This window comes from Phasianus colchicus, chromosome 1 (assembly GCF_987193195.1).
Source record: "Phasianus colchicus chromosome 1, bPhaCol1.hap1.1, whole genome shotgun sequence".
Classification (NCBI taxonomy): Eukaryota; Metazoa; Chordata; class Aves; order Galliformes; family Phasianidae; genus Phasianus; species Phasianus colchicus.
The window spans coordinates 183,875,199-183,899,300 of NC_143436.1; the positions used below are offsets into that span (position 1 = coordinate 183,875,199).

The 24,102-nt window shown below is 37.7% G+C and overlaps 1 protein-coding gene across 8 annotated transcripts in view; it reads right to left on the reverse strand.

The window, feature by feature from the left end:
- Positions 1-24,102, reverse strand: part of YAP1 (Yes1 associated transcriptional regulator) — an 84,935-nt gene that overhangs the window by 4,428 nt on the left and 56,405 nt on the right. For 2 of the 8 annotated variants that reach the window (XM_090133948.1, XM_090133945.1), the window contains 4 exons: positions 14,924-15,117; positions 13,376-13,417; positions 4,771-4,901; positions 198-310 (listed from right to left, as the gene is read on the reverse strand). In XM_090133948.1, the coding sequence (XP_089990074.1) occupies positions 198-310; positions 4,771-4,901; positions 13,376-13,417; positions 14,924-15,117 (480 nt within the window). The remainder of the gene's footprint in view (positions 1-197; positions 311-4,770; positions 4,902-13,375; positions 13,418-14,923; positions 15,118-24,102) is intronic. The other 6 variants (XM_090133949.1, XM_090133946.1, XM_090133950.1 and 3 more) reach the window with 3 other exon arrangements.

Sequence of the window (24,102 nt, forward strand, 5' to 3'; positions counted from 1 at the left end):
TTTATGAGCCTCCCAATAAAATTTACTACAAGGATGTTTTTCACAAATTTAACTATAATAGTTCTGTGATAGAAATAGAACGAGGTAGAATAACTATAAAGAGAACATTGGAGCTTCTCAGAGCACTGTTTTCACTGCAAAGTGGCTGAGAATTTGACACCAGCATAACTGTAAAGGGTGTGTTAAGGAGAACAAACCTGTATCCATCTCATCAACACTGTTCAGGAAGTCATCGGGGGTTCTGGGTACACTGTAACTGCTCATGCTAAGTCCGCTATCTGTGCTTTCATCTCTGGAGTGATATGTTCCACTGTAACAGAAAAAATGCAGCAAAAATGAGGGTAGAGCATTGGAGAAATTAAAATACTTAGACACTTGTGCTAGAACCAGTGCAGGGGTTTTGATAACTCGGCTGTCACAAGAAATGCTCCATTTTAATTAAAAGCTGAAGTCTGTGTGAGATACCTGGTTTTTATTTTATGCTGACCTTTCTCAATTAAAACCGTATTATTGGGATTCAATTTAATTTAGTAAGAACATACCTAAGCAGCTTTAAGAAACTGCCTATCAGTGTTCCACACTGTTTTCATTTTCACACCCACCTACAGCTAAAAACCATCAGAAGCATATCACAGTCCTTAACCATTACAAAGTTTAATAATGGTGTACATTTCACACTTCAGTAAGGATTAAGAACATTCTAACCACTAACATCCCCTTGTTTAATCAGCCACCGAAGTGCAATTTTAGGTCAGTGCTGTTATAAATAGGAGCTACAGTTGGAACTCCTTTAGCAATTCTTCAGTTGCTTCCCGCTGTTGCATTACTACCAGTTCAGTCGTACATGTCATGGCAAGAGGGCCCTGATATAAATCAAATACTGTACAGAAGCCATTCTGTAAACAAATCCTGTTCAGAATGATCTTGCTGACAGAACAGTTAGCAAGATGGCACAGGGCCTTACATGTATTAGTTTTCTCACTGCCATCTTACTACCAGTGAAGCAAGCAAGACCAAGGGAGCTGCAATGGAAATTTGGGATGGGAGTGGGAAGAACAGGCCAATCAGTGACATACAATCAGCTGGGGGGGGATCCAGTTTTCAGTTGACTTTCTTGGAAGTCATATAAACTATTTCTTTGAAAGTAGAAAATAGGAAAAGTTTTCAAAACAGTGAAAACCATTATCCTGAGTGGAACAATTATTTTCAAAAGTAGGAAGGAGCTGCTACTTGTAGGCATACATCTGAAAATATACATAGGGATAGGTCTGAAAATATTTTGCTGTAATAGCTAAAAGGATGCAAAGAGTCCCACCAGTCAAAATGGTCACAAATGGAAGCTGTAGAAATATACCATTACCTCCCTCCTCCTGTGTCTCCTAACAGCCAAGCTTCAACTGGAAATATTTTCAAACCCGTATTTCTTCCACCTGTGGTAGCATTGCTGAGAATGCTTACAGATTTTCCACTGTGAATCCTAAGTGCAAATCAGTCTGATGTACAAGCTGTACAATCAAGCTGTGCATTGTGTTGATTAGCATTTGGAGACGTGCTGATTGTAGTGTATGCCTTGTCAAGTATGCAGAAGCAAACAGAACATAGCTGAACAGCTGTTCAACATTGGATGCAAACAAAACACCATCAACCATGAACATATATGTTAGATTTCACAACATCATCTTTGCCACACAATACATAAAACTGGCATTTCTATATGGAGAGCAAAAGTATTACCACACATTTGATAACAATCATCACAAGTAGACTATTTAAACTTCTGTGAAAAAAAATGCTGGTTTACTTTGTGGGACAAAATACTAGAAATAGAACTGAGCCTATGCTGAACTGAATCATTCTGGTTGAGAAGGCTTTTTGGCTAGTGCTGTCACACTTGGAATGTCCAGACCTCCTCTTTCTTCAAATCACTCCTCAAAAATTTCCAGCAAGGATTTCTTCACTTAATAGTCACACCACCCGAAATTATGCCATGCAACTAAACAGCATTACCCAAAATAGAATGGATGCTTCTTCAACAAATGCTTGTTAAAATATGCATATACAGAAGAAGAAAGTCCAATTTAGGAGTGAAACAGAGAATTGCCAACAAAACCAATATAAATTTAACAGACAAAAACATATGCCAAGTAGCAAATCAAAAGCCAAAATCATATAATATAAAGTCTAAATATTCTGCATTGCTGTCATATTTCACTTAAAAATGAAATATAGTATAAAGACAGTAAGTACAGAAGACATCAGGCAGAAGACTGACTACAAAAATAAGAACATCACTGAGTACTTTCTTCATTTCTTCCAATGTAGCATTTTTTCTGAAGCTTTTTGGATGTTCAGAGTATATAGGAAGTGGAAAATATTCAGCTACTTGAATTTCTGGAATGTAAAGTTAGGAGGATTGTTTCACCAGGAACTTTATTTACTCTATAAAGAGAAAGCAGCATTTCTGGATATCTGAATTAAAACATAAGGAACATTAAAACTACTATATTGCTGCATCTAGTTCGTGGCCAGCAACCCACAAATGCCCCTTAGAGAATCCCTTTCCCTTATGCGTATCCCAGAATTAAACATAGTGATGTACACAGAAGTACCTAGAAAGGAACAATGCTTAAACTAAAATGTAAATTTAAAAAATATCTGAACTCAGATGAGATACAGAGTTTTCAGTAGTCTGTGTGGGGTAAGGGCTACAAAAAACACAGCCAAGTTAAACATACCTGCAACTAGGCAAATGATAACTTCCAGTAAGTAATCCTTGCTAATTATCAATCTGGCAAAAATTAAAAATAACTTTGTCCTTTCTAGCTTTTTTCCTACTTGTCATTAAAGGCAAATCATTTTATATTTCATATATACAGAAACACAACGGACAAACTGCTTTAGTCCACTGCTGGAGTATTACAGTATGTACTCCAGTATGGAGTACAGTGGCAATCTAAAAACTAAAGATACAGAGAACAAGAGTAAGATGTGAGGACATAACATTAAGAATGTTCAAAATACACCCACGCTTCATGTATGATGGCAACAGCCTTCCAGAAATTCAGACTAGTTTGTTACTATAACATATCATGGTCATCTTCTATCTACAAGGACTTTTTCATTTGTTTGTCAGGCCATGGAAAATTACTGCCCATAACTAAATTGTATTATTTAAAATGCAATTTGAGATAGATAGTAGATAGTCAAGTTTTCAGATTTCTTGTGCTTTTTATTCCTCAGCACAAAGCCAGCACAGCTAAAGATCACACCAAATTCCAGTATGAATTTCATGGAAAACAACCCCTCCCTCTAACAGAAAATTATGCTTTCTAACCAGATCTGTTTTTGTAGGAGGCAGGATAGAGTATTTGAAGAGATGGATAGGACTTTTGGAAAAAACAGAAAATGAGACAAACATAAAATGAGCTCTCAGAATATCCATAACTGGAAAAAGGTACTTTAGGCATCAAAAGCCCAGATAGGAGCAATAGGTAATGTTACGTACAAGAAGAGATTTAGAATTGCAGCAAAGGCTTACAAAGATTTTAACAGCTTTCAGTATTGAAGATCATGGCAGTTATTTAAGCTTGTCCAACTCCAAAACCATGTTAATTCTAACATGATGTGAACTTCCTACCTTACAAGCAGATTTGAAACCCTGCTGGTAGCAAAAATATAAGTTAAGCCTCGCATTGAAAGAATTTTGAATTTTATATGAAATGTAGCTGAATTTTACAGGTTTGTGCGTGTGTGTATGTGTGTGTGTGTAAGAGTGCACAATTAAAGAGAAGGATGAGCATATTCACGAGCATTTACACTAAACATCCTAAAGTAACACTAACATTACAAGGTAACGTAGAAAAAGTACCAATGAACTCTGATAGAATATCTCATTTTTCTCTTTTTTGGTAATGGATGCTCATGTTTAAACCACTGAGAAAATATAGTTCAAAAAACAAAACGAACAACTTCAACTATTGATACTGACAAAACATATATAGATTTTTTTTACTCTATTAATTAAAAATACAGGTAGTTCAGAGATTAGATTCTTTTGTCATTTTCATCTTTCCTTTTCAGCATGCTAACTAAAAAATATAGATGCAACTTATCACAGGCTGCAGCAGGTTCTCCGAAACTGTGATGATTAGTATGAAGCATTTGTAAGCTGCAATTAGAACAGTATTTCCAAACAAACAAACACTCCTCAACTCAGAGGGACTAAGAAAAAAATTATATAAAAACACTGGTCTATATTGTAAAATCCTAATTCTCGATTTAAAAGGCCCATACTTCAAAATAATACAGCATCTAAAATGAAACATGCCACTGTTTGCAGTCCTGACATTACCAGAGTGAAAATATTGCTAAATTAAATACCTGAAGTGATGGGGAGGGGTGAACGGAAAAACCTTAAAATGAACCTCAAGGTGTAGTCCTAAATGTGCCTCACAGCTCATTTGATCTCATAGCAAGCTATTCACAAATTCTTCTGAGTCAGTAATTTGAAATGACTGTTAGTCAACAGATTATGCAAAGGCAAACATGTTATGACTTTGAATAAAAAACCTTTCTACAAGTCTGAACAGACTACTTCCTCCCACAGGAGACAGCTTTTAATCCTTAACTTTTACTAGACTTGCCATTTAAGGAAAGATTCATTTACAGCTGTGGCTTTTGGCATGGACAGATGTTCAAAATAAACTATTACATGTTCTGAACAGAATTTTAAATCAATTTTTTTTCCCTCCAGTAGCTACTCCTACAAACCTGTTAAGAAAGGGATCAGAACTATTTGTAGTCATTGTTCTCAGTTCCTGAGACATTCCAGGAGATGATACGGGATTTTGAGATCCACCATCTTGTTCCATTGTTGGAAGCTGGCTACGAAGAGCCAATTCCTAAAGCAGGGGTGAAGAGGAAAAAAAAAAGATCTTGTTAGGCATTTGAATGTGTTTTTCAGATATGTAAACATATGACATTTCAGGATAACTGATGCTTTTAGTGTTTTCAGTTAAAAGATTTTAAATGCAGTTAAGTTTCTGAAGACAAAGCAAGAATTTTTACTGGCTTCACTGATAATGGAAGTTCAACCAGTCAAGTCTAGGACTAGAAGAAATTCACTGCAAATATATTTATACATATAAGTTTCTATGTGATAACATAAACCTTTTCTGATTTCACTTTGACAACCCTAATAATTATTAAGAACAAAAAGAATTAACACTACTCAACCCCTAACATATATCTGTTCTTTTTTGTGGAATGCAAAATGTATCCTATGTTTTCCTTTAATACCAAGTTACACATTTTGTACTAGGTTTTCCCACACCAGCTGATTAGACCTTCACAGCAGAGTACAATCATACCATTAGTTTTTGGATCTGACACACCCAATTGCCTACCCCAAGTAAATATAGTCCCCATCCAGCCTGCCCTGGAGCGTCTCCAGAGACAGGGCACCACCACCTCCCTGGGCAACCTGTGCCAGTGCCTCACTGCCTGTATCATAAAAATCTTCTTCCTCACATCCAATCTAAATCTCCCCTGTTCTAGTTTGAGACCATTTCCACTTATCCTATCACAACAGATCCTGCTAAAGAGTTTAATCTCTTCTTTCTTAAAGCCCCCCTTTATGTACTAAAAGGCTGCTATCAGTCTCCCCAGAACCTTCTATTCTCCAGGCTGAACTGCTCCAGCTCTCTCAGCTTGCCTTTGTAAGGGAAGTGTTCCATCGCTTGGATCATTTTTGTGGCTCTCCTCTGGACACGCTCCAACAGCTCCATGTCTCTCCTGTACTGAGGACTCCACATCTGGATGCAGTGCTCCAGCTGAGGCCTCACCAGCACAGAGCAGAGGGGCAGGATCACCTCCCTCGCACTGCTGGCCACACTTCTTTTAATGTAGCCCAGAAGTTGGCTTTCTGGGCTGCAAGGGCACATTACTTAAAGCCACCAGTACTCTAAGTGCTTTTTGGCAGGGCTGTACTCTATCTTTTCACCCCACAGCTAGTATTGATTGTAGGGGGCTTCTGCAACATTTTCTTACGTAATAAAACCAAGTGCATACACTACATGAGTTCTTAGTTTAAAACCAGGTTTACCAGCCTGAATCAGTCACATCAGACCTGATACAAAGAAACTGATATGAAAAATTCTTTTTTTGGAATGCTTCACAATTGGAGATCTGTGGAAGGTCCTTGATATCCCGAAAGAACTTGTGAACCGCAAAAACTGCTTGCTCACATCAAAATTTTTATGCCCTTCTTCCAGAGACCAAAAGTCTTCCAAACATCACTTGAACTTTCCCTTTTCTGAGAAACTACCTTCATAAAATACAACTATTTTTCACTAAATCCATCTTAGTTTTCTGTCAAATGAAAAGCACAGGGGGTGGATATCAATTGGATTTGCACACTGCTTTAAGCACCTTCTCAGTCTTGTGTCCATACTTGGAATAAAGCACACTTCCATCCTCTACGCTGATAGCAGAGCTGTGCATCAGTGAGTCCTCCCCTCCCTGCTCCTATGTCTCTGTGGTAAGAACTCTCTGGCCTTCTCCCCTTACCTCGATTTGATCCCTATATTGCATTTTTATTTCTTTTGTCTGCAGTCCCTGACTAGGATGAAGAGGAGCCAAGTGCCTGCAGCATGCAAAAGCAGCTTCATCAGAGACCAGTGCCCCAAAGAGCAATAACAAAGCAAAATCAAAATGGAGTCATTTCTGTATATAAAGCACTAAAGTGATATTTTATCTCATTAAGAAGACCTGACCTATCACACCATAACCAATTTGAAAAGAGTCAGAACCAGTCATAACCAATTTGAAAAGAGAAAGTTACCACTGTATTTTCTAAATCTTTAGTGGGTAGGAGAGACTGAATGAAATTTTACATTATATGACTTTAAATAAATGTATTTCAGATACTCGCCAGATACAAATGAAAAATCACTTCTCACTTAAAGGCCTACCAAATAGATGTCTTAGGAGAGAGAACTGCCTTTTCTTAGATGTGAATGACTTAGTGAAGTGAGTCTTTATGGAATTAGTATCATTTTTGTCCTTATTCAGTAACAGCACTGCTAGAAGTGCAAAACAACAATTGTTTGCATTAATGCTACACATTAAGGAGGCAGAACTAGAGCTCTTCCCACTAGTGAGAATATTACTCCATCATTCATTCAAGTAAAACATTTATGTCAATCTGGAAGTCTGGAAGGGAAAGGCATTACCAAAAAAGCCAAGCTATTCAGAAACAAATACAGAATGATTTTTTAATAATTCCTTAAGAAGAGCATAGTTTTCTACAAGCCCTCAAGAGTACATTGAGTCTTTTTTTCCTTATAGGTGCATGCAGCAATGGAAGCTAAACGCGTGCAGCCTGAAGAATGGTCCTTTCATTTCTTCTTCCTTTATAAAACCGATTTTCAATAAACAACCTTTTGCTTCCTGTAATTAAAAAAGATGTATGGTAGCACAGAAGTCTGTCCTAGCTCCACATAGAGCAATGTGAACTCTAGGCTTTTAATTCATGCTTTAAAAATATATTCTTTATTTGAAACATTTGAAGTCTGAAGGCAAAAATAAAGCCATAACAAAATTCTGGCTTAGATTTCCATAACTTGATCTCATTATATTTTCGTGAGTATGCTAAACTTTTTTTTTTTTTAAGTACCTCTGGGTAAATAAAAGCTTAGCATAACTACTGTTAACACAAAATCTGAGTTTTGGATATGGTGTACAAGACCAAATTATCTGTCACCTCTACAAGGATAGTAACTCAAAAAAGAAGGCCAGTATTATGTAATTTATCACACTGACCCTATCCAACTTTTTTTTTTTTTTTTTCAGATTTGCCGAGACATAGTTTTACATGGGGTTCAGGGTCATCTGCAGTCACTCTTCTGAGTGCATTTTTATTTTTATCATCTTTTATCACAGTTTTGAGAAAAGATAAGGACTCCTCAATGTATTTCATATACCATACTCTTACTAAATTAAACATAGAAAAAGGTGGTCAACTTAAACACATACTTCAATTATTATTATTTTTTTTTGTAAACTCAGATTACATGAGCCAGTCATAACATTTCTGACTCTAAACACCATTCAAGTATCAAAACTTTCATGGGCTTCACAGAGATGGAAGAGAGGTGTTAGGGGAACGAGGCGACCACTGCACTTTGAGCTATCAGTACCAGTTCTTCACTTTATTTATGTTCTTAATTGAGAGCCACAGAGTTAAAGCATATGTAGAAAAAAAATAGAGAAAGAAACAGGTGAAGACAAATTAATTCAGCAATGAGGAATTATGCAATTAGAGAAAAGGGAAAACTTAAATCATTCTGTGTCGCAATCAGGAAAACCAGCAAAATTAATTCAAGAGGTGATAGTGATAGAGTGATAGTTAATTGCATTGTGTACACTTGGCATGGGACTCAATTCTATGTAATGTCTTCTGCATAAACACTCCGAACAAAAGCTCTTAAACAACACCTTTGCAAGTGTGGATGGGGCAGCATAAACTGGAATAAACATCTGTAAAGAGTCTGGTTTCACAGTCCACTGCTGTAGCACTGCTACAAACCCTTCTCGCTGTGTATCAGCCCATGCCTGCAAGCACTGCACCTCCCCAGTGTGTCCTAAGAGCGCTGGAAAGACAAGCATGTGTCAGCTGGAGTCAGCAATTAGCCAGAGCTGGATGGCCTCCCTCTACCAATTTCTGTTTGCTCCTAGCAAAAGCTGTTACGCACCGCCTTCTCAGGCTCAGATTAATGTGACTCATCTTCTACTGACCAATTGCCTTAGCAGTACTTATGGCCTTTTTAACATGCAAAAATCTTCCTTATAACTCTTTTTCTCAGGAGCTTAATACCCTTGATGAAACCAAGACAGATCATTTTTCTCTTGTCAATCTAGGTCAGCTTCAGATCCCATGGAAGGATGGGAAATGAGAGCTTCACTGGATAACACTGGGATTCACTAAGAAACAAAACAAAAACATTTCAAATCTTAGTGGAAGTGGTGTACACACAAGTAAATCTAAGTTGAAATAAATATACAAAATTTAAACCAGTTAAATCAAAAGTACGAACAATACTTCCTATCTGAATCTTGCTTTCAGGTTTGCGACGTTTTCTAGGCCCAGCAAGAACTGCATTCTAATTCACTTCTCTCCCTTCCTCCCACAAAAGTGCAAGGACCATAACAGAAATCAAAAAGAAATATAACAAATTTATGCTACTATTTCATCTTTTTTCTAGTAAGATTTTACCTGGGAAAAAACCTTATTAATACTTGCGCTTCTTTGAATTCATGCAAGCTGACTGCAGAATGCAGAAGTGTTTGCTTACTAGAAAATGTCAGAAACATGACAGTCACACAGCTTTATTTTTGCATACATGCAAAGTGTCTAAGAAAATATTTCATTGAAAAATAGTTTCCTAGTAACACTTTCCTAAATGTTTTCACCTAGCTGGTGAAAGGTATCAAACACCAGCTAAAATGGGAAAAAAAAAAAAAAAAAAAAAGCAGAAACTGAAACAACATTTCAAAAACAGTCACTGTTTAGCACTATAAGCACTTATAATTTATGCAGATAAGAGCAAATATAAAACAAGTAAACAGTGAAAGACAGGCGAAATGTCTTCAGATTCTTCTATGAACTGAGGAGTGTTCAGAACGTCCCTCTAAAGCTGGTAAGAAATAAGCCTTGGGGTAACAGTACAGAGAGTCAGAGAGGTACTTCACAAAGGGACAAAAATGATGGAAACAACAGAGAACACATTCCAGGCATACAGAACTACCAAGAAAACAGCACAGAGGTAGCAGAAAGGAAAGTTAGAAAGAGGAACCCAGCAGACTGCACAGAAACTGGGGCAGTTCCTGGTTCTAATACAGAGCTCTTCATTCAGAGCTGAAAAGAAGCAACAGACAGAAAACAAATGATTGTATACAGAGAAACCTATCACACAGGTGGCTGTATAATAAGCTTATCTTATTAGAAAATGCCTTAATATTACTGGCAGAAAAATAAGAAACCTCCCAACCTTAGCACAAGAAAGTAGACTGTATAAACATACAAGAGTAACACCCCTCTTTTTCCACTGTATACTAGAAGGCAAGGACTGTATTACCTAGTTATGCATCCAATTTTATGATTTATACAGAAGTTGACTGACTTCTACTTTAAGTGAGACATGGACAGTTGAATGCTAAATGTAGGAAACTGAAAGGAGAACTACTGGAGGTGGAAAGAAAGTCATCTCATTCAATCTCTTAGCTGAGACAGATATGCATCCTTAGGACAGTCATAGAGAAGTCACAATGATGAGAATAAGCAGATGGACGGTTGGTGTTTTCAAATTCCTTGGATGAAGCCATAGCCAAGAGTGCTTGCTTACATGTAGTAAAAGCGGAAGTCGATTTTTGCTTTAAATTCCTTTGAATTTGATGTTTTCAGAATTATAATAAAGCATGTCCTCATTCAGACAAGAAGAATCTTTTACAAGACTTAAGACAAAGGATGACTCTGAGCAATTGTCTAATCTTTCTGGAAGATCCTTCAGTATTAAGGCCTGCATACCTAACACTGAGTATCAGTATCACTACAGGATACTACAGCATCAACACCCTAGCAAGGATGCAACATGTACTCAGAACTAGAAAACTTGACCAAAGATATCAACTTTGTATCCAAGTTAGGTGGCAAAAACTTCAAGAAGCCTGGGCTACATGAAGGATGTTTAATTAGATGACTTCTGTCATTCCTTTTTGATTCCATTTGATGTTATGATTAAGAAAAGCTCAGAGATCTAGTTCAAAGCTAAAAAAATGTTCTCAATATTCATTTATGTAAAAAAGATACTTTACAAAAGGTAAACATCAAGAATGCTGGTGTGAGGTAGTCTATTTACCAAAGGAGGACTTTGACAGGCTCTAAATTAGACTGAATATTCTGAGAATTAAGAGCACTGAACACTGGAAGATTTTACTTTTACTTATTTCTTAAAAGAACATACAAAAATTAGCAAATGTTTATTTTAATGAAAGCAGAAAACTCCTCTAAGCCTCGTGAATTTTATGCACAAAGGAATGTATCTGTAAACAAGAAGAATTTGACTGGGTAATTCCTCTAAAGATTTTCCAGATTCACTAGATTGGCCATGATCCAATGAGATGTACATTTTAGGACTTCAATAACAGCACCACTACAGCAGGCAATGTTTGATCCTATAGCACAAGGCATCAAGAAAACAACTTCTAAAAATAGTTCTAATGGCTGTAAACTAAAAAAGGAGAAATTTAAGTTAGATGTTAGGAAGAAATTTTTTACTCAAAGGGTGGTGAGGCCCTGGCACAGCTGCCTGAAGAGCTGTGGATGCCCCATCCCTGGAGGTGTTCAAGCCCAGGTTGGATGGGGCCCTAGGCAGCCTGATCTAGATCTAATGGGTGGCAACCGGGCTCACAGGATGAGGGTTGGAACTAGATCTTTAAAGTTCCTTCCAATGTAAGCCATTCTATGACTCTAAACATCATCTTCCATATGCAGCTGCTCATTACATTATTAAAGTGACTTACGAAAACACATTTAGGTGATACAACATGAATGACTAGTATTACAAAACTTAAGTCGACATGGATACATACTTTTCTACCCACCAGAACACTCAAAGCTGGCTTGGCTCATTATCAAGTGCAGACTAAAACTGCACCCAGTCAGGTGAGTACAGATGGGAGCCTGCTATGAAGCAAGATTAAAGGTAACTGGAACTCTTATGTTTACCTGAGTCCCTTCACTGATTCCTATCCCAAAGAAAAATAGGCTGATCCATACACATCTTCAAATTACTGATAAGGTCCCTCGAGCTTTTATAGCTTTTTACTGCTTTAAGCCAGAATCACACTAAGTTCAAGAAATCAAATCTGTCAGAGTTAAGTATGAAACTGATTCCAAAGGCTTCCATTTGCCGCATATTTCTAAGCTGACGACAGGAAGATGTTACTTTGAAAGAGGAAACAACAACATGATAGGGTTTCCAGGCATCCCAGGAAAGACAGAATCCAGTTTTGGCATTCAGCAAGAAAGGTATCACTCCTGAATGACCTAATTGTAGCAGAAGATAAGGTGTTTCCAACTGATGTGGAGGAGCATATGCCTGCTTATTTCCTTTTATACCAGCAATCTCTAAGTAATTTTTCATCTGCCTTCTAAACCAGATCTAACAGTGATCGATGGGAACATTATATGATTAATGCTCAGTAAATGAATCAAATAGTTGGGTAATGATTACATATCAGGTAAAATGCTTCAGTTTTAGTGCTCTGCTTATACTGTCAAAAGATGTTTTTCAGAAAATCAGTACTGTCTCTGAAGTCTGAGTTTCTCATTTTGAAGATGACCTTCTCAGAAGAATTAGTAACATATGAATTCTATGGTATGCTTTAGAATGCAACACAGTACACCAGTACTCATCACTTCCAAATACAGGGTACTTCCTTTTATTCTGGCTTTCCTGCATAGTGCATAATATTGTATTTCTTAAAAAAACAAAGTACAATACAAGCCAATATAAATATTGTCCTAAAAGCCAGTAGATTAAGAATAATGTTAATAATAGCAAGCAGTAAACTGTCTGAATATATCCATAAATCCACCCTTTCAGGGATTCATTTCATATTCAAGTGCCCAAAAGAAGTCTACTTTCAACTGTTTATTGTCTGTTTATTGTACTACATATTTTGACCATCTTCATTTGCTCCAAGCTTGGAAGGCTTTATAGAATTATTGTTTCCAGTGCAGAAAATGCAACTGTGCAAGAGCTGGCTAAATCTCAAAGTGGAATAATTATCTATTATATTGCCATAGCAATTACTTTATTAGTCTAATTTATTAAATGCTTATTACACTGTACATGCTTAAACATTTTAAGTGACTTTTTATTAACAGATTTACAGACATCCTTTAAGATCACACCTGCTTACACCTGCGTACGAGGAGAACATTCATACGAATAGAACTTAAAAGCCACAAACTACTACCTTAGCAATAATGAGAGGTTTGCTTTAAATACACATCTTGATGACGTCAGGACTGGAACAGTGGTACAGCGGTATCTTCAAGAACGCTAAACAAGAACATAGCTTTCAACGCAGAAAAATGTGCAATGAATTCCTCATTGCATTTAAATATTGGTATCAAGTTGTGGTAATGTGGCACTCTTAAAAAACAATGTTAGGGTCGCGATCAGAGAAATGGTTCAAAAATATGTATGGCAGAGCATGTTTTTTCTTAGAATGCCTTCACGTTCCTCAGCTAGTCTAATCTAATGCTTTCATGTTTCTAATTATGCTGAAACATCAGTTAAGAGCCTACCTGATGTTTTGGAGAATTTGCTGTGCTGGGATTCCGCATTGCCTATGAGTAAAAATAAGATGGATAAAAATTACTTTAGCTGCATGTTTTGCCTGTGCAGGCTGTCTTATAAACACCATCTTGTAGTATCAAGCCCCCAAGACAGGCCAGATGAGACAGGTTAAGGGAGTTAAGAAACTACAAAAATCATGAGACAGTGAAACAAAACTCACAGATTTACCAAGGATGTGTATTTGACAGAAAAGCTGGATGCCCAGGGAGAACAACACGAAGGGAGTTGGCTGTCACCTGGTCCAAAGTTAGTCAGATTCTCAATGACAACTGAGGCAAGAAGAAAATTAGAATGCCTACCTAGAAGCATGCTAGCACAGGGTAAGATGTTTGTTGGTGGATTAATAGCAAAGCAGGAACAGCAGAGGCCCAGGTGCTTAAGCAGAGAAAGTCCTGACACCATCTTTGCAATGTACTCTTACCTAGAGTACTACAAAAACTAACAGCTTTAAGGATGACCCATCTTATACCAAGAGATGCTGAAGATTCTTAAAAAACAAGCCTTGACTACAAGAGATAACGGGAGTCAGATTCCAGGATAGAATGCTGCAGGTGAATAAGAAGGAGAAAAGCTGTCTTCGAGGACAAGATATTATTCTCTCCTGATACAAGACCCATCACCCAAAGTGAAAAGGGAACAGGGTAAGATTTTAAAAGCTTTTCCTCAAAGAAAAGATTAGTGTTTCCTTCAGTGTCAAAAAAGAAAACAAAACCAAAGAACATCCTAAGTATCTTGAAGAATGGCAGTCACCTTTTTTAAAACATACAGATGGAAAAGTGGAAGCAGAAGGCTTAAAGTGAAAAGAAAGCCAAGCCCAAATTCAAAATCCAGAGATTCCAATGTCCAGTGCTACGCTTTGACATTCACTATGGCAATACTTAACATAGTAGGAAACACTAAAAGAAACAGCTTGCAGCCTAATTATGAAGTCTGAAATTTCTTGCTATAAGAAAAACAGTGGTTCAAAATGCAGCACGAGTGCTTGAGTTGTTCCATGCTTTCTTCCGCTGTTACACAGATGAGATTTTTAGGAGTCTCTTCAATGTTTCTTACAAAAACTTATAAAGTACTGTAGAATCCAATGGACTGACATGTTCTTCTGAAAGTGAAATACTTTCCTCTACTTAAAAGGGAGAACTAACGCAACTGTGGGAACCAGCTTCTTTTTGCATGACTCAGAACTCAATGACTATGAGACATATTCTCAAGAGAATCTCCACAGTCAGATCAACAGTCCATGATGCCATCCTAACAGCAAAGAAACTTGATCTCAGAAAGTTTTGTTAGAGGGGGAGGAAGTAGGGAGGAAGGCAAAATCCTTCAGTGGGGTAAGTCAGATGCTTTCACTACCAATCTGATACCACTAACACAATGACTTCAGACCTTTTTAGATCTGTGCTTTTTGCACAGTTACTAGTCTTTAAGACTCAGCAAAACTTAACCAAAACAAAACAAAATATAACATACAAAAGAAATAGCGGAAGTAGGTGTCTAACCTGTGGCCTCACCTGCCGAAGCAGTTCTTGATGCTTCAGTCTCAGCCTTTCCTTCTCCATCTGTAGCTGCTGAAGTCTCATCTGTTGTTGCTGATTGGAGCTACTCCCACCCATGACGCCACCTTGGGGACTCTGAGGAGCGAGAGGGGGTGGCTGCTTCACCGGAGCACTTTGGCTGATTCGCTGGTTCATGGCTAAGGAACCAAAACAATAAACATTTAAAAATAAAATTCAAACAAATATAAGGCAAGTACTATCCTTAGACAGGATACAGTAAGAAATTACAAACCATGACCATACAAAACTTGCAGTCATAGTGATGTTCAGCATGAAATGTATGCTCACATGCATTATTCCTGTGAAATCGACGCGACATTCTCACGTTAAAGTGTAATAGTTGTTCTAAAAGCTCCTGAAAACAGAGTTAAATGTGCTAATTGGTGCACAGTGTCTAAGTGATAGGAGAATAATTCCATTTTAATTAGAATGCTTACTCGCTCTTCTTCCCAATACATTATTGTCAATGTAGCCACGAATAGTGCAAAAACACTTTTCTTGTTCACATGAAATCTTAGAATCACCAACGCACAGATGAGATCTCATTTCGATCCAGCTACCTTGGTTACATGCTGTATCTTTGCAATGGGGTACAGGTCAGACAACAACCATTCACATCATTTTTTGAATCAGTTTTGAGTATTACAGACTCCATTTAGACTTCTAGAGCATCCTGACATGCAAAATCAGTGCTGTTAGAGGAATGGCAGATGAATTACACAGACAAAAATATTACCATTTACACAGGAAATATTTTACTAATTTCTTTGCTTTCTGCTTCCCCACAAGGGCTCCATGATGCACCTTTTCTGCGCAACTAATGCACAATGAGAATCCATGTTTCGTTCCCCCAGAAGGCAAAATTTAAACCTATTTTGTTCTACAAAACAATGCATCTGCTTGACAGACGTGATGCTCTCTCCACAAGAGTTAAAGTCAACAGAAGCACAGGAGTTCCCACAGTGGAACAGAAGGCTGGCAAAGACTGAATACATCATAAGGGCACTATTTTCAAAGGCTTTCAATTTTGCAATTAGCTCTCCATCTTGTCTTCAACAGCCTGAATCTGTTAACATTAACAGTATGCTGCACAATGCATTTGTAGAAGCTGTCACAGGAGAAGTAGCATTTTAATTTTTTTTTTCTAAGAATGAGGATTCTGGTTTATGGGAACGAAGAGAAAAAGCAGTGAATTTCTCTCAGGATGCCAGGTTGCTCTGGTGCAAAGAAAATCATATACTGGCTTAGTTTGAATTAATGTTTTCATCATAGAAAAGGAATTCCTGAAACATGAACACTTAAAGTTTCTTTCTTAAAATAGTTATCTCAGAGAATCTGCATCACCTTTTCTCTCAGAAGCCCTTCAGTCTCCACTGTCTTTTGAGTGTTCCACTTAAGGTGCACAAACACCTTTCTTTTGTGCCAGGAAAGTCTAAAATTGTCTGTCTCACAGCAAAAATGGATGTTGCTTCACAGTCTTGCTCCCCTCCCCTTGCCACAGCTCATCTTTCCATTGAGAGGCAATATATGAAGAAAAATGTCATATTAAGAACAGAAGAGAGAAGAAAACAGCCAATAGTTATAGAGCCAACTCTCTAGTTTAACCATTCCATGGTTCTCACACAGTCAACATTCTAAAGGAATAGGGGGTTCTATTTTCATCAGTCAATTCAAGAGAGCACAGTGTGGAATTGCTTCAAGTAATTTGAAATAATATTTTACGTAGTTACTCAGGAAAGAGTTTTATACATATGATCACAAATTAAATAAAAACTTCCTGTAAAGTTAAGTAAACAGGTGAAGCAGCAATAGAAACTGCAACTAAGTGCAGAAGGATTGAATACAGAAAGGCAGGAGATTCAATCCCAACCTGCAAGTCTCATCCTGAGCTGGTGAAAAACAAAAGAATTTTTTGTAATTAAAGATGGAGTGAATAGAGCTTAAAATGAAGCAGCTTGTCAGACATTTAGCACCCAAACTTCAGGAAGAAGTGCCCAGAATGAGCCAACCTGCTTTACTGTGTGAGCTACAGTCGCTCGGACAGCAAAAGGAAGAGACAGGGAGGCTTGTTTCTCTGCTGAACAGGTCCTTGTGCCCTGAGACACCAGAAAATGCTAAGCAAAAGTTCCAATAGCACCAATCGCTGTGCTGCAAAGGATGTGAGCAGCTCACACAAGCTCTAGGAGCCCCATTGGACAACCTCTGCTGGAAGACTGATAACACTTAGGCTGCCTACATTTACCAACTTAAGGCAACGTTGGAGCTAAAGAACACGATGCAAGATAGGATGTCCACATAGCAGCTCTCAGCAAGCTGAACATGACACTACTGGACCAGGAAATGCATCTTGTCTTTCTTCCCTTTTTACTCAGAATCCTATACCATCTAGAAACAGGAGCATGCCTTTTGCTTTTTGTGTCTTACCCTCTTAGACCTTGAAACCAGACAATGATAGGAGCTTGTAGGGAAAAAATGAAAAGTCTTCTCCTGCTGTTGCCTAATTCTGTAACTCCAGCAGAAGTCTGTGCTACACTTCAGAAGTTCCAGGACTCAAATCCTGTTATTAAGCAAGATGGAAGTTCAATTACAATTGAAAGGAAAGGGGAACAAAGGTTATAAAATTAAAACTACCCACAAAATTACCTGAAAAAGGCAATCTAAGTCAAAAGCAAAGTACTCAGCTTACAAAAATTAAGTACCCAGAGGCTGAAGAATATAAATTTTCATTTGGTTAAAAAGGCTCTCTTTATGATGTAATCTCCAATCATATCATCCTTGTTCCGAGTTCCTGCCTCATGCACTTCACAGCCAAGCTATGTCACAGGTAACCTCACACACATTCAGCAGTTTCTAACTTCAACTAGACATTCAGATACAATGTTGTTAACATTCCTTCAGGACATTAAATTTGCTTTTCTTGCATGCAACATACCAACAGTACTTCCACAGGTGTCTCTCCCACTAACATGTAACTTTGGGAATAATTTCCCTCTCATGCCAAGTTTTCCAAATTTTATATACACATATCCTTCTGACAGCTGTTTAAATTATTCCCATTCACTCTGATGAAAGATTGCTCCACTTTTCCTATCTATTGACTTTGCAATTTAAGCTGCAATCATGTTTGTAAAATCACATTTGCCTGACATTTTCCATTTTATTCCAAAAAAACAGATCACTGAATTGCCTACTAACGTCCCTTCTCTAACTAAAAGTGCATCCCAAACAGGAACATCACAAAATACCCGTACTTCAGTGTATACTTAATATTCACCAGTAAATACATGTAGGCATTTAATTATATTATTTGTTAACAGAACCTGAAACAGAACTGAAGATCAAGTTTCTAAATTCCCATTCAAGTACTCACTGAAGTATTTTCTAAGCGTTTTACCAATTGAAGAACAAGTGTAAGGACTTCAAATTCAGAACAGGTGACAGAGATGTTCTTCATGCAAGGGAAATATTTTGCTTATGAAATTAAACTATTAGTTTGGAGACTAAAAAAAAAAGGACATAGCTAACTGAATTCTACTGACTTAAGAACATACTCAAATGGAGAACCAGTGGGGAGAAAATACAGTCATCAGCCATTTTTGCTGATTACACAGTTATGCAATCTTCAAGATAAACAGGAAAAAGAATATGATTTTCTATCATTTCCAACACAATATTTAATTAAAGGAAAGCAGGAAAAAATCTTGTTTAAGTGACAGGGAAAAACAGAGGTTTTCATTTTTCTATAATTCTCAGTTATCCAGTACTTACTAAGGACGTGACTGTGCAAATTTGCATTCTACAAAATATGCTTATCAGTGGGATCTGATAGGAGCAGAATTATTTTCACACTTCATGAGTTTCTGATGATCCAGGCAGACACAGCTCTTTTAAAATACCTTGAATTCAAAGGCGGAGAGCTTCATTTATCTATTAGAGTTAAAACTTATCAGATTTTCTGATGCATCCTGTTCCTTATCTTCCAGGAATATGGAAAGCATTTAAATAAGGGGCTCTGCACCCACACAGTGAAGGCTGCAAAGACCTCACAGGCAGACAAGGAACAAACAAGTCTTTGTTTCTAAAAGAGGGGGATTTGAGGGAGGAGAAGGAGGGGCAGACAAGTTTAAAAAAAAAAAGAGAGGGGGAGCAACTTAAGACAGTAAAAAAGATCTTGCAGTCCTATAATATGGCTTAGATTTACATTCTGCAGAATGCAGTCAATCGTAATAGCTGCAATCTGCTTTTGGGAACAGATTAAGAATTAGCAATTTTCAAATGTTAACACAATATCCCAACTCAACTCAGCAGGCAAATGCTTGTACCATACTGTAGCAGATAATACTTGACAGTTACTGAAAAGAGTTTAGGCCACTGTCTATATCCTTAATGTAAAAAAACAACAGAGAGAAATAATTACCAGGCATTGGTGCTAGAGAGAAAAGGCCAGCACGCTGGTAACAACTCTGACACAAAAGGCTAATTCTCTCCCAAGATTCCATGCCAATTTAAATCATGTCCCAGGGCACTGACAGTTTGTATTAAGACAGTACCCTTCCTCTATGCAGAAATACATGCAATGGCTGCTGCAGAGCTCCCTTATGGTTAACAGACACAGCTGAATATTTGATGGCTTTCCTTTTGCATTCATCATTTCACTCATGAAAACTAAACTTAGTTTTTATCTTTAAATGTAAAGACATTCACATTTATTTAAGCAAACAATAAAAAAAAAATCTCACTATCTGGACAAGCTGTAAAATTTACTGTCCTTAAATCAGAATCAGCATTTTTGCTGAAGGAACTGGAGAAGAGCACTTCTCCCCTTCAGGTTCACTTGGAAGTTACATAGTTTTTTTGTGTTTTTTTAGCTATGGCCAGCTTTTTGAATGATGTGAGTTTGCTCTGCTGCAACAGAGGCAAAAATCCTCTGTTCAAACTGAAAAGAGCTGTAACAAAAAAACAAAAAACAAAACAAAACAAAACAAATCACCATTGGGATTTGTAAGAATGACTTGTGGAAATAATTAAAGCTGCTCTCTTTTCAGAGATACTTCATAGAATGGCCTGGGTTGAAAAGGACCACAATGATCATTGAGTTTCAACCCCCTGCTATGTGCAGGGTCGCCAACCAGCAGACCGGGCTGCCCAGAGCCACATCCAGCCTGGCCTTGAATGCCTCCAGGGATGGGGCATCCACAGCCTCCTTGGGCAACCTGTTCCAGTGTGTCACCAGCCTCTGTGTGAAAACCTTCCTCCTAATATCTAACCTAAACCTCCCGTCTCAGTTTAAAACCATCCCCCCTTGTCCTATCACTATCCACCCCTGTAAACAGCCATTCCCCTTCCTGCTTATACGCTCCCTTCAAGTATTGGAAGGCCACAATGAGTTCTCCCCACAGCCTTCTCTTTTCCAAGCTAAACAATCCCAGTTCCCTCAACCTTTCCTCACAGGAGAGGTGCTCCAGCCCTCTGATCATCTTAGTGGCTCTGGACCCTCTCCAAGAGCTCCACGTCCTTCCTGTACTGTGGGCCCTGCACCAATTTCATACAAGACACGTTTGTGGATTGCAGTCCTTATACAGTATTGCTCTATTACTCAGCAGCAGCTGAGGTCCCTGGGTGTGCTCAGCCCAGAGCAGAGCAGGCTGAGGGGAGGCCTGATGGCGGCTGCAGCTCCTCACAGGGAGGGAGGGCAGCGCTGAGCTCTGCTCTGTGTGACAGCGACAGGCCCGAGGGAACGGCATGGAGCTGCGGCAGGGGAGGGCAGCTGGGGGTGAGGGAAAGGGTCTGCACCACAGGGCGGTGGGCATGGAACAGCCTGCACAGGGCAGTGGGCACGGCCCCAGTCTTGCAGAAGTTCAAAGAGTGTTTGGTCAACACCCTCACTCAGACACGGGGTTTGGATTTTGGGTGGTCCTGCATGGAGTCAGGAGTTGGACTCAGTAATGATCCTTGTGGGTCCTTTCCAATGTGGAACATTCTATGATTCCATCATTGTAAGAAGTATTCACACACTCCAGAGTTGGACTATTGGTTAAAATAAGATAAAAGCAGATGAAAACGTCATCTATTACAGAAGCATGTCCAAGTTGTGGATTGATAACTGTTTATTATTTGTATTCAAATAAAATTAATATTTTTCAGTTCATCTATCACTACAGTGACATTGATAAAAAGTACAAATCACAGTTCTTTTGTTCCCTTTTGATAAAAATCTTTTTATATCCTAAAATGCAGAGGTGCACCAGCTTGATTGATTTAGCACCACGAAGATATCCAGGCTAACTCTTAACCCACTAGGAACTAAATGGAGTAAAATGCTGTTGTTCATGCTCTCTTCCCACAGCAGACAACAGCAATATTTATGACATAGTTTTGCTCAACTCCTATCAGATTCAGAACTGAAATATTCCATCCTCTGGTCCAAAGAGTAAATCTAAACAAGATTCAGCAGTAGCATAAATAGATATAAGAAACTTCTGCTTGGTACACACATGTGATGTTTTCCATTCTTTAATGAGAAATTAAAATTTCTTAAGATGAAATTATTTTCCTAATATTTGAGCTTATTTTTAAATCTACGTACAAAATGAAACTTGACAGCACACTTATTAGTACTGTGGAAGAACTGCTTGGGACACACTGCATAGCACACACTATGAGGAGACCTCAGCTAATACCATTTAAGTTGTATGTATGAAACCCTGAAGACAGCATGTAGTGCAGGACTCTCAGCTGACCAAAGCCCATCCCTTTCAACTGAAGATGTGGCAGGGGGTATTTAATCAAAGCTGGTCTGTATTTTAGACCCAAGTTCAATCAGCAAATTATATACAAACAGGTGGTGAAGTTTCATTGCTCACTTTCCACATAATATTTGCTGGGTTAATTAAAACAAAAAGACAAGCGTCCGTGTAACTTCTTGCAATGGCTTTTTTTTTTTAAATGCAGGTTTCATTCAAATCATGTTTGCTGTTTGAAGTACATATACCCTGTGTAAAACATGTAGAACATCTACACCTTTTTCCTCCTCTAAATCTCCACCATAAAACTTTTCTGTAAAAAAAGAAACTGAAATCGTGTTTCAACATGATTGAATTCAAAGAGGGAAAGAAGAAAGCTGACAGTTCTTTGAATTTTAGATTATATATGATTAGATGATATAGAGTATATAATTATTGTGTGTACATATACACTTAGATCACTGATAATGAGTGATCTGTTCAAAATGACACATCTTCCATTTCTAACACTGTGTTCATTAGCAGAGATATGCAAACTGCAGTGCTCAAAGAATATAATAGGAGAAAAGACCTTATTAGGAGTACAGTTTTCTTTTACTGTCATAGCTGTTCTAGTTACAACAGTGGAGGTACACTTTATTCACGCTTGCATAAAGATATTGTTACCAACAAATCTCTGTTCTCAAACAGGCTTGAATAATTCTGAGGAAAAAAAAAGTACGAACTTATGTAAGCCTAATGCCCTGAGAAATCCTCAATGAAAGGTTTTTCATATTTATTTTTATTAGTATATGAAATATTCTACATCAGCTAGTTCACACAATATTTGGGGGCAGATTTAATGATATCTTCAGTGAACTGTATTCAGTGAAGATATCTAAATGCATACAATGCATACAAAAGCATGCAATGCTTTTGAATAAAACAAGATTTCATTTTCTGATATGTGATAAACAACTAACAACCACTGACAATCACTACCATTTTAGAAGGGCAGCATCTTCAAAACAAAGGGGTGCTTACCAGTGAAATTTCATCTGCCTTTGCAGATTCACATGTGCTTACTTTGACAGAAGACACTAATTCAGTGAAAACTGATATTGCTCCAGAATGAACACATTCTGACACACACCACAAAACAAGTAAGTCTTTCCCCATCCTAAGTGATGTCCTTAAATTGTTCTTCTGGAAAACATAAGTATGGAACAATCTAATAACAACAGCCCTTTCAGATGAGTAACATCCATTTTGTATTAGTGACAGGGCACGTAAAGAGGATATGTCATTGAATTTGCAGATCAAAACCAACTGTGGCTCACGTTCTGCTTTTGTATGAAAATAGAAGGCGGATCTCAAACTCAAGATCTGAAAGGCCACTGTGATCAGACAAAGGGTTTGGGCTTCTTTCTGACCAATGGTCACAAGAAGCATGGCAGCAGGAGTTCTTAGCCTTGACAATCATAGAATCATAGACAAGACAAACCAGTAAGAAAAAACACGTACTAAACAAAGTATTAGACAAGTAAGGGATAAGAAAATAGCATTATGGAATACTTCCTTTTAATTTCTACCAATAATTCTTCATAGTTCTTCTTTGTTTTAAAGATACAATGTTCTTGCATTACAAAAGAAAGAAGCAGAAAATACCAGTGTGTATACTGTATACTCTGACCTTAATAATCATTACTATTCCTTTTCTTACTTGAGTAGTTTAATCAGCTACTGAATACAGAGCCCCTGTGGCACTTTCCATAATGACGTTAAACACCATCTTGCTATCCCTTCCCCCTCAACCAAAATTCATAGAGATCTCCATAAATTATCATCATGATCCTTAAGTGGGAGTGATAAAAATGTTGAGGCAAGGATTTCAATCTGAGGTCACATAATAACCCATTTGGCAGCCCTGACATATAAAAAACCAAAAGGAGAGAGACTGGGATACCTAATGCGAATTTGATCACTAGCAACAAACCTTTAAAACTGAAGTTCAGAATAGAACAACAATAAAATTCAAGGAATATTATGTTTTACTTAAACTCCTGGAGACAGGCTTACCTAACTACCCTCATGAAATACTACTGTTCAAATTAAGATTTGTGTCAACCCAAAAGAGACAGACAAATCAATTGCCAGTTTCCAGTATTTTTCCACTTCAAGTTCACCGTCTCATTTTTCAAACTAGGTACCCTCCAAAGGCAAATTATTTTTTACTTGTGCTTCAAAAAACAGTCCTACCATCTGCAAGCTGAAGTAACAGTTAAAAATCCCTTTAACGGGATTTGATACAAAAGCCAATTCTTGGAAACCTGTAGCAATAAAGCTGAATGATTTCAAACTTTCAAGTGGTTCTAGGAAATTTAATTTTATAGAAAAAGC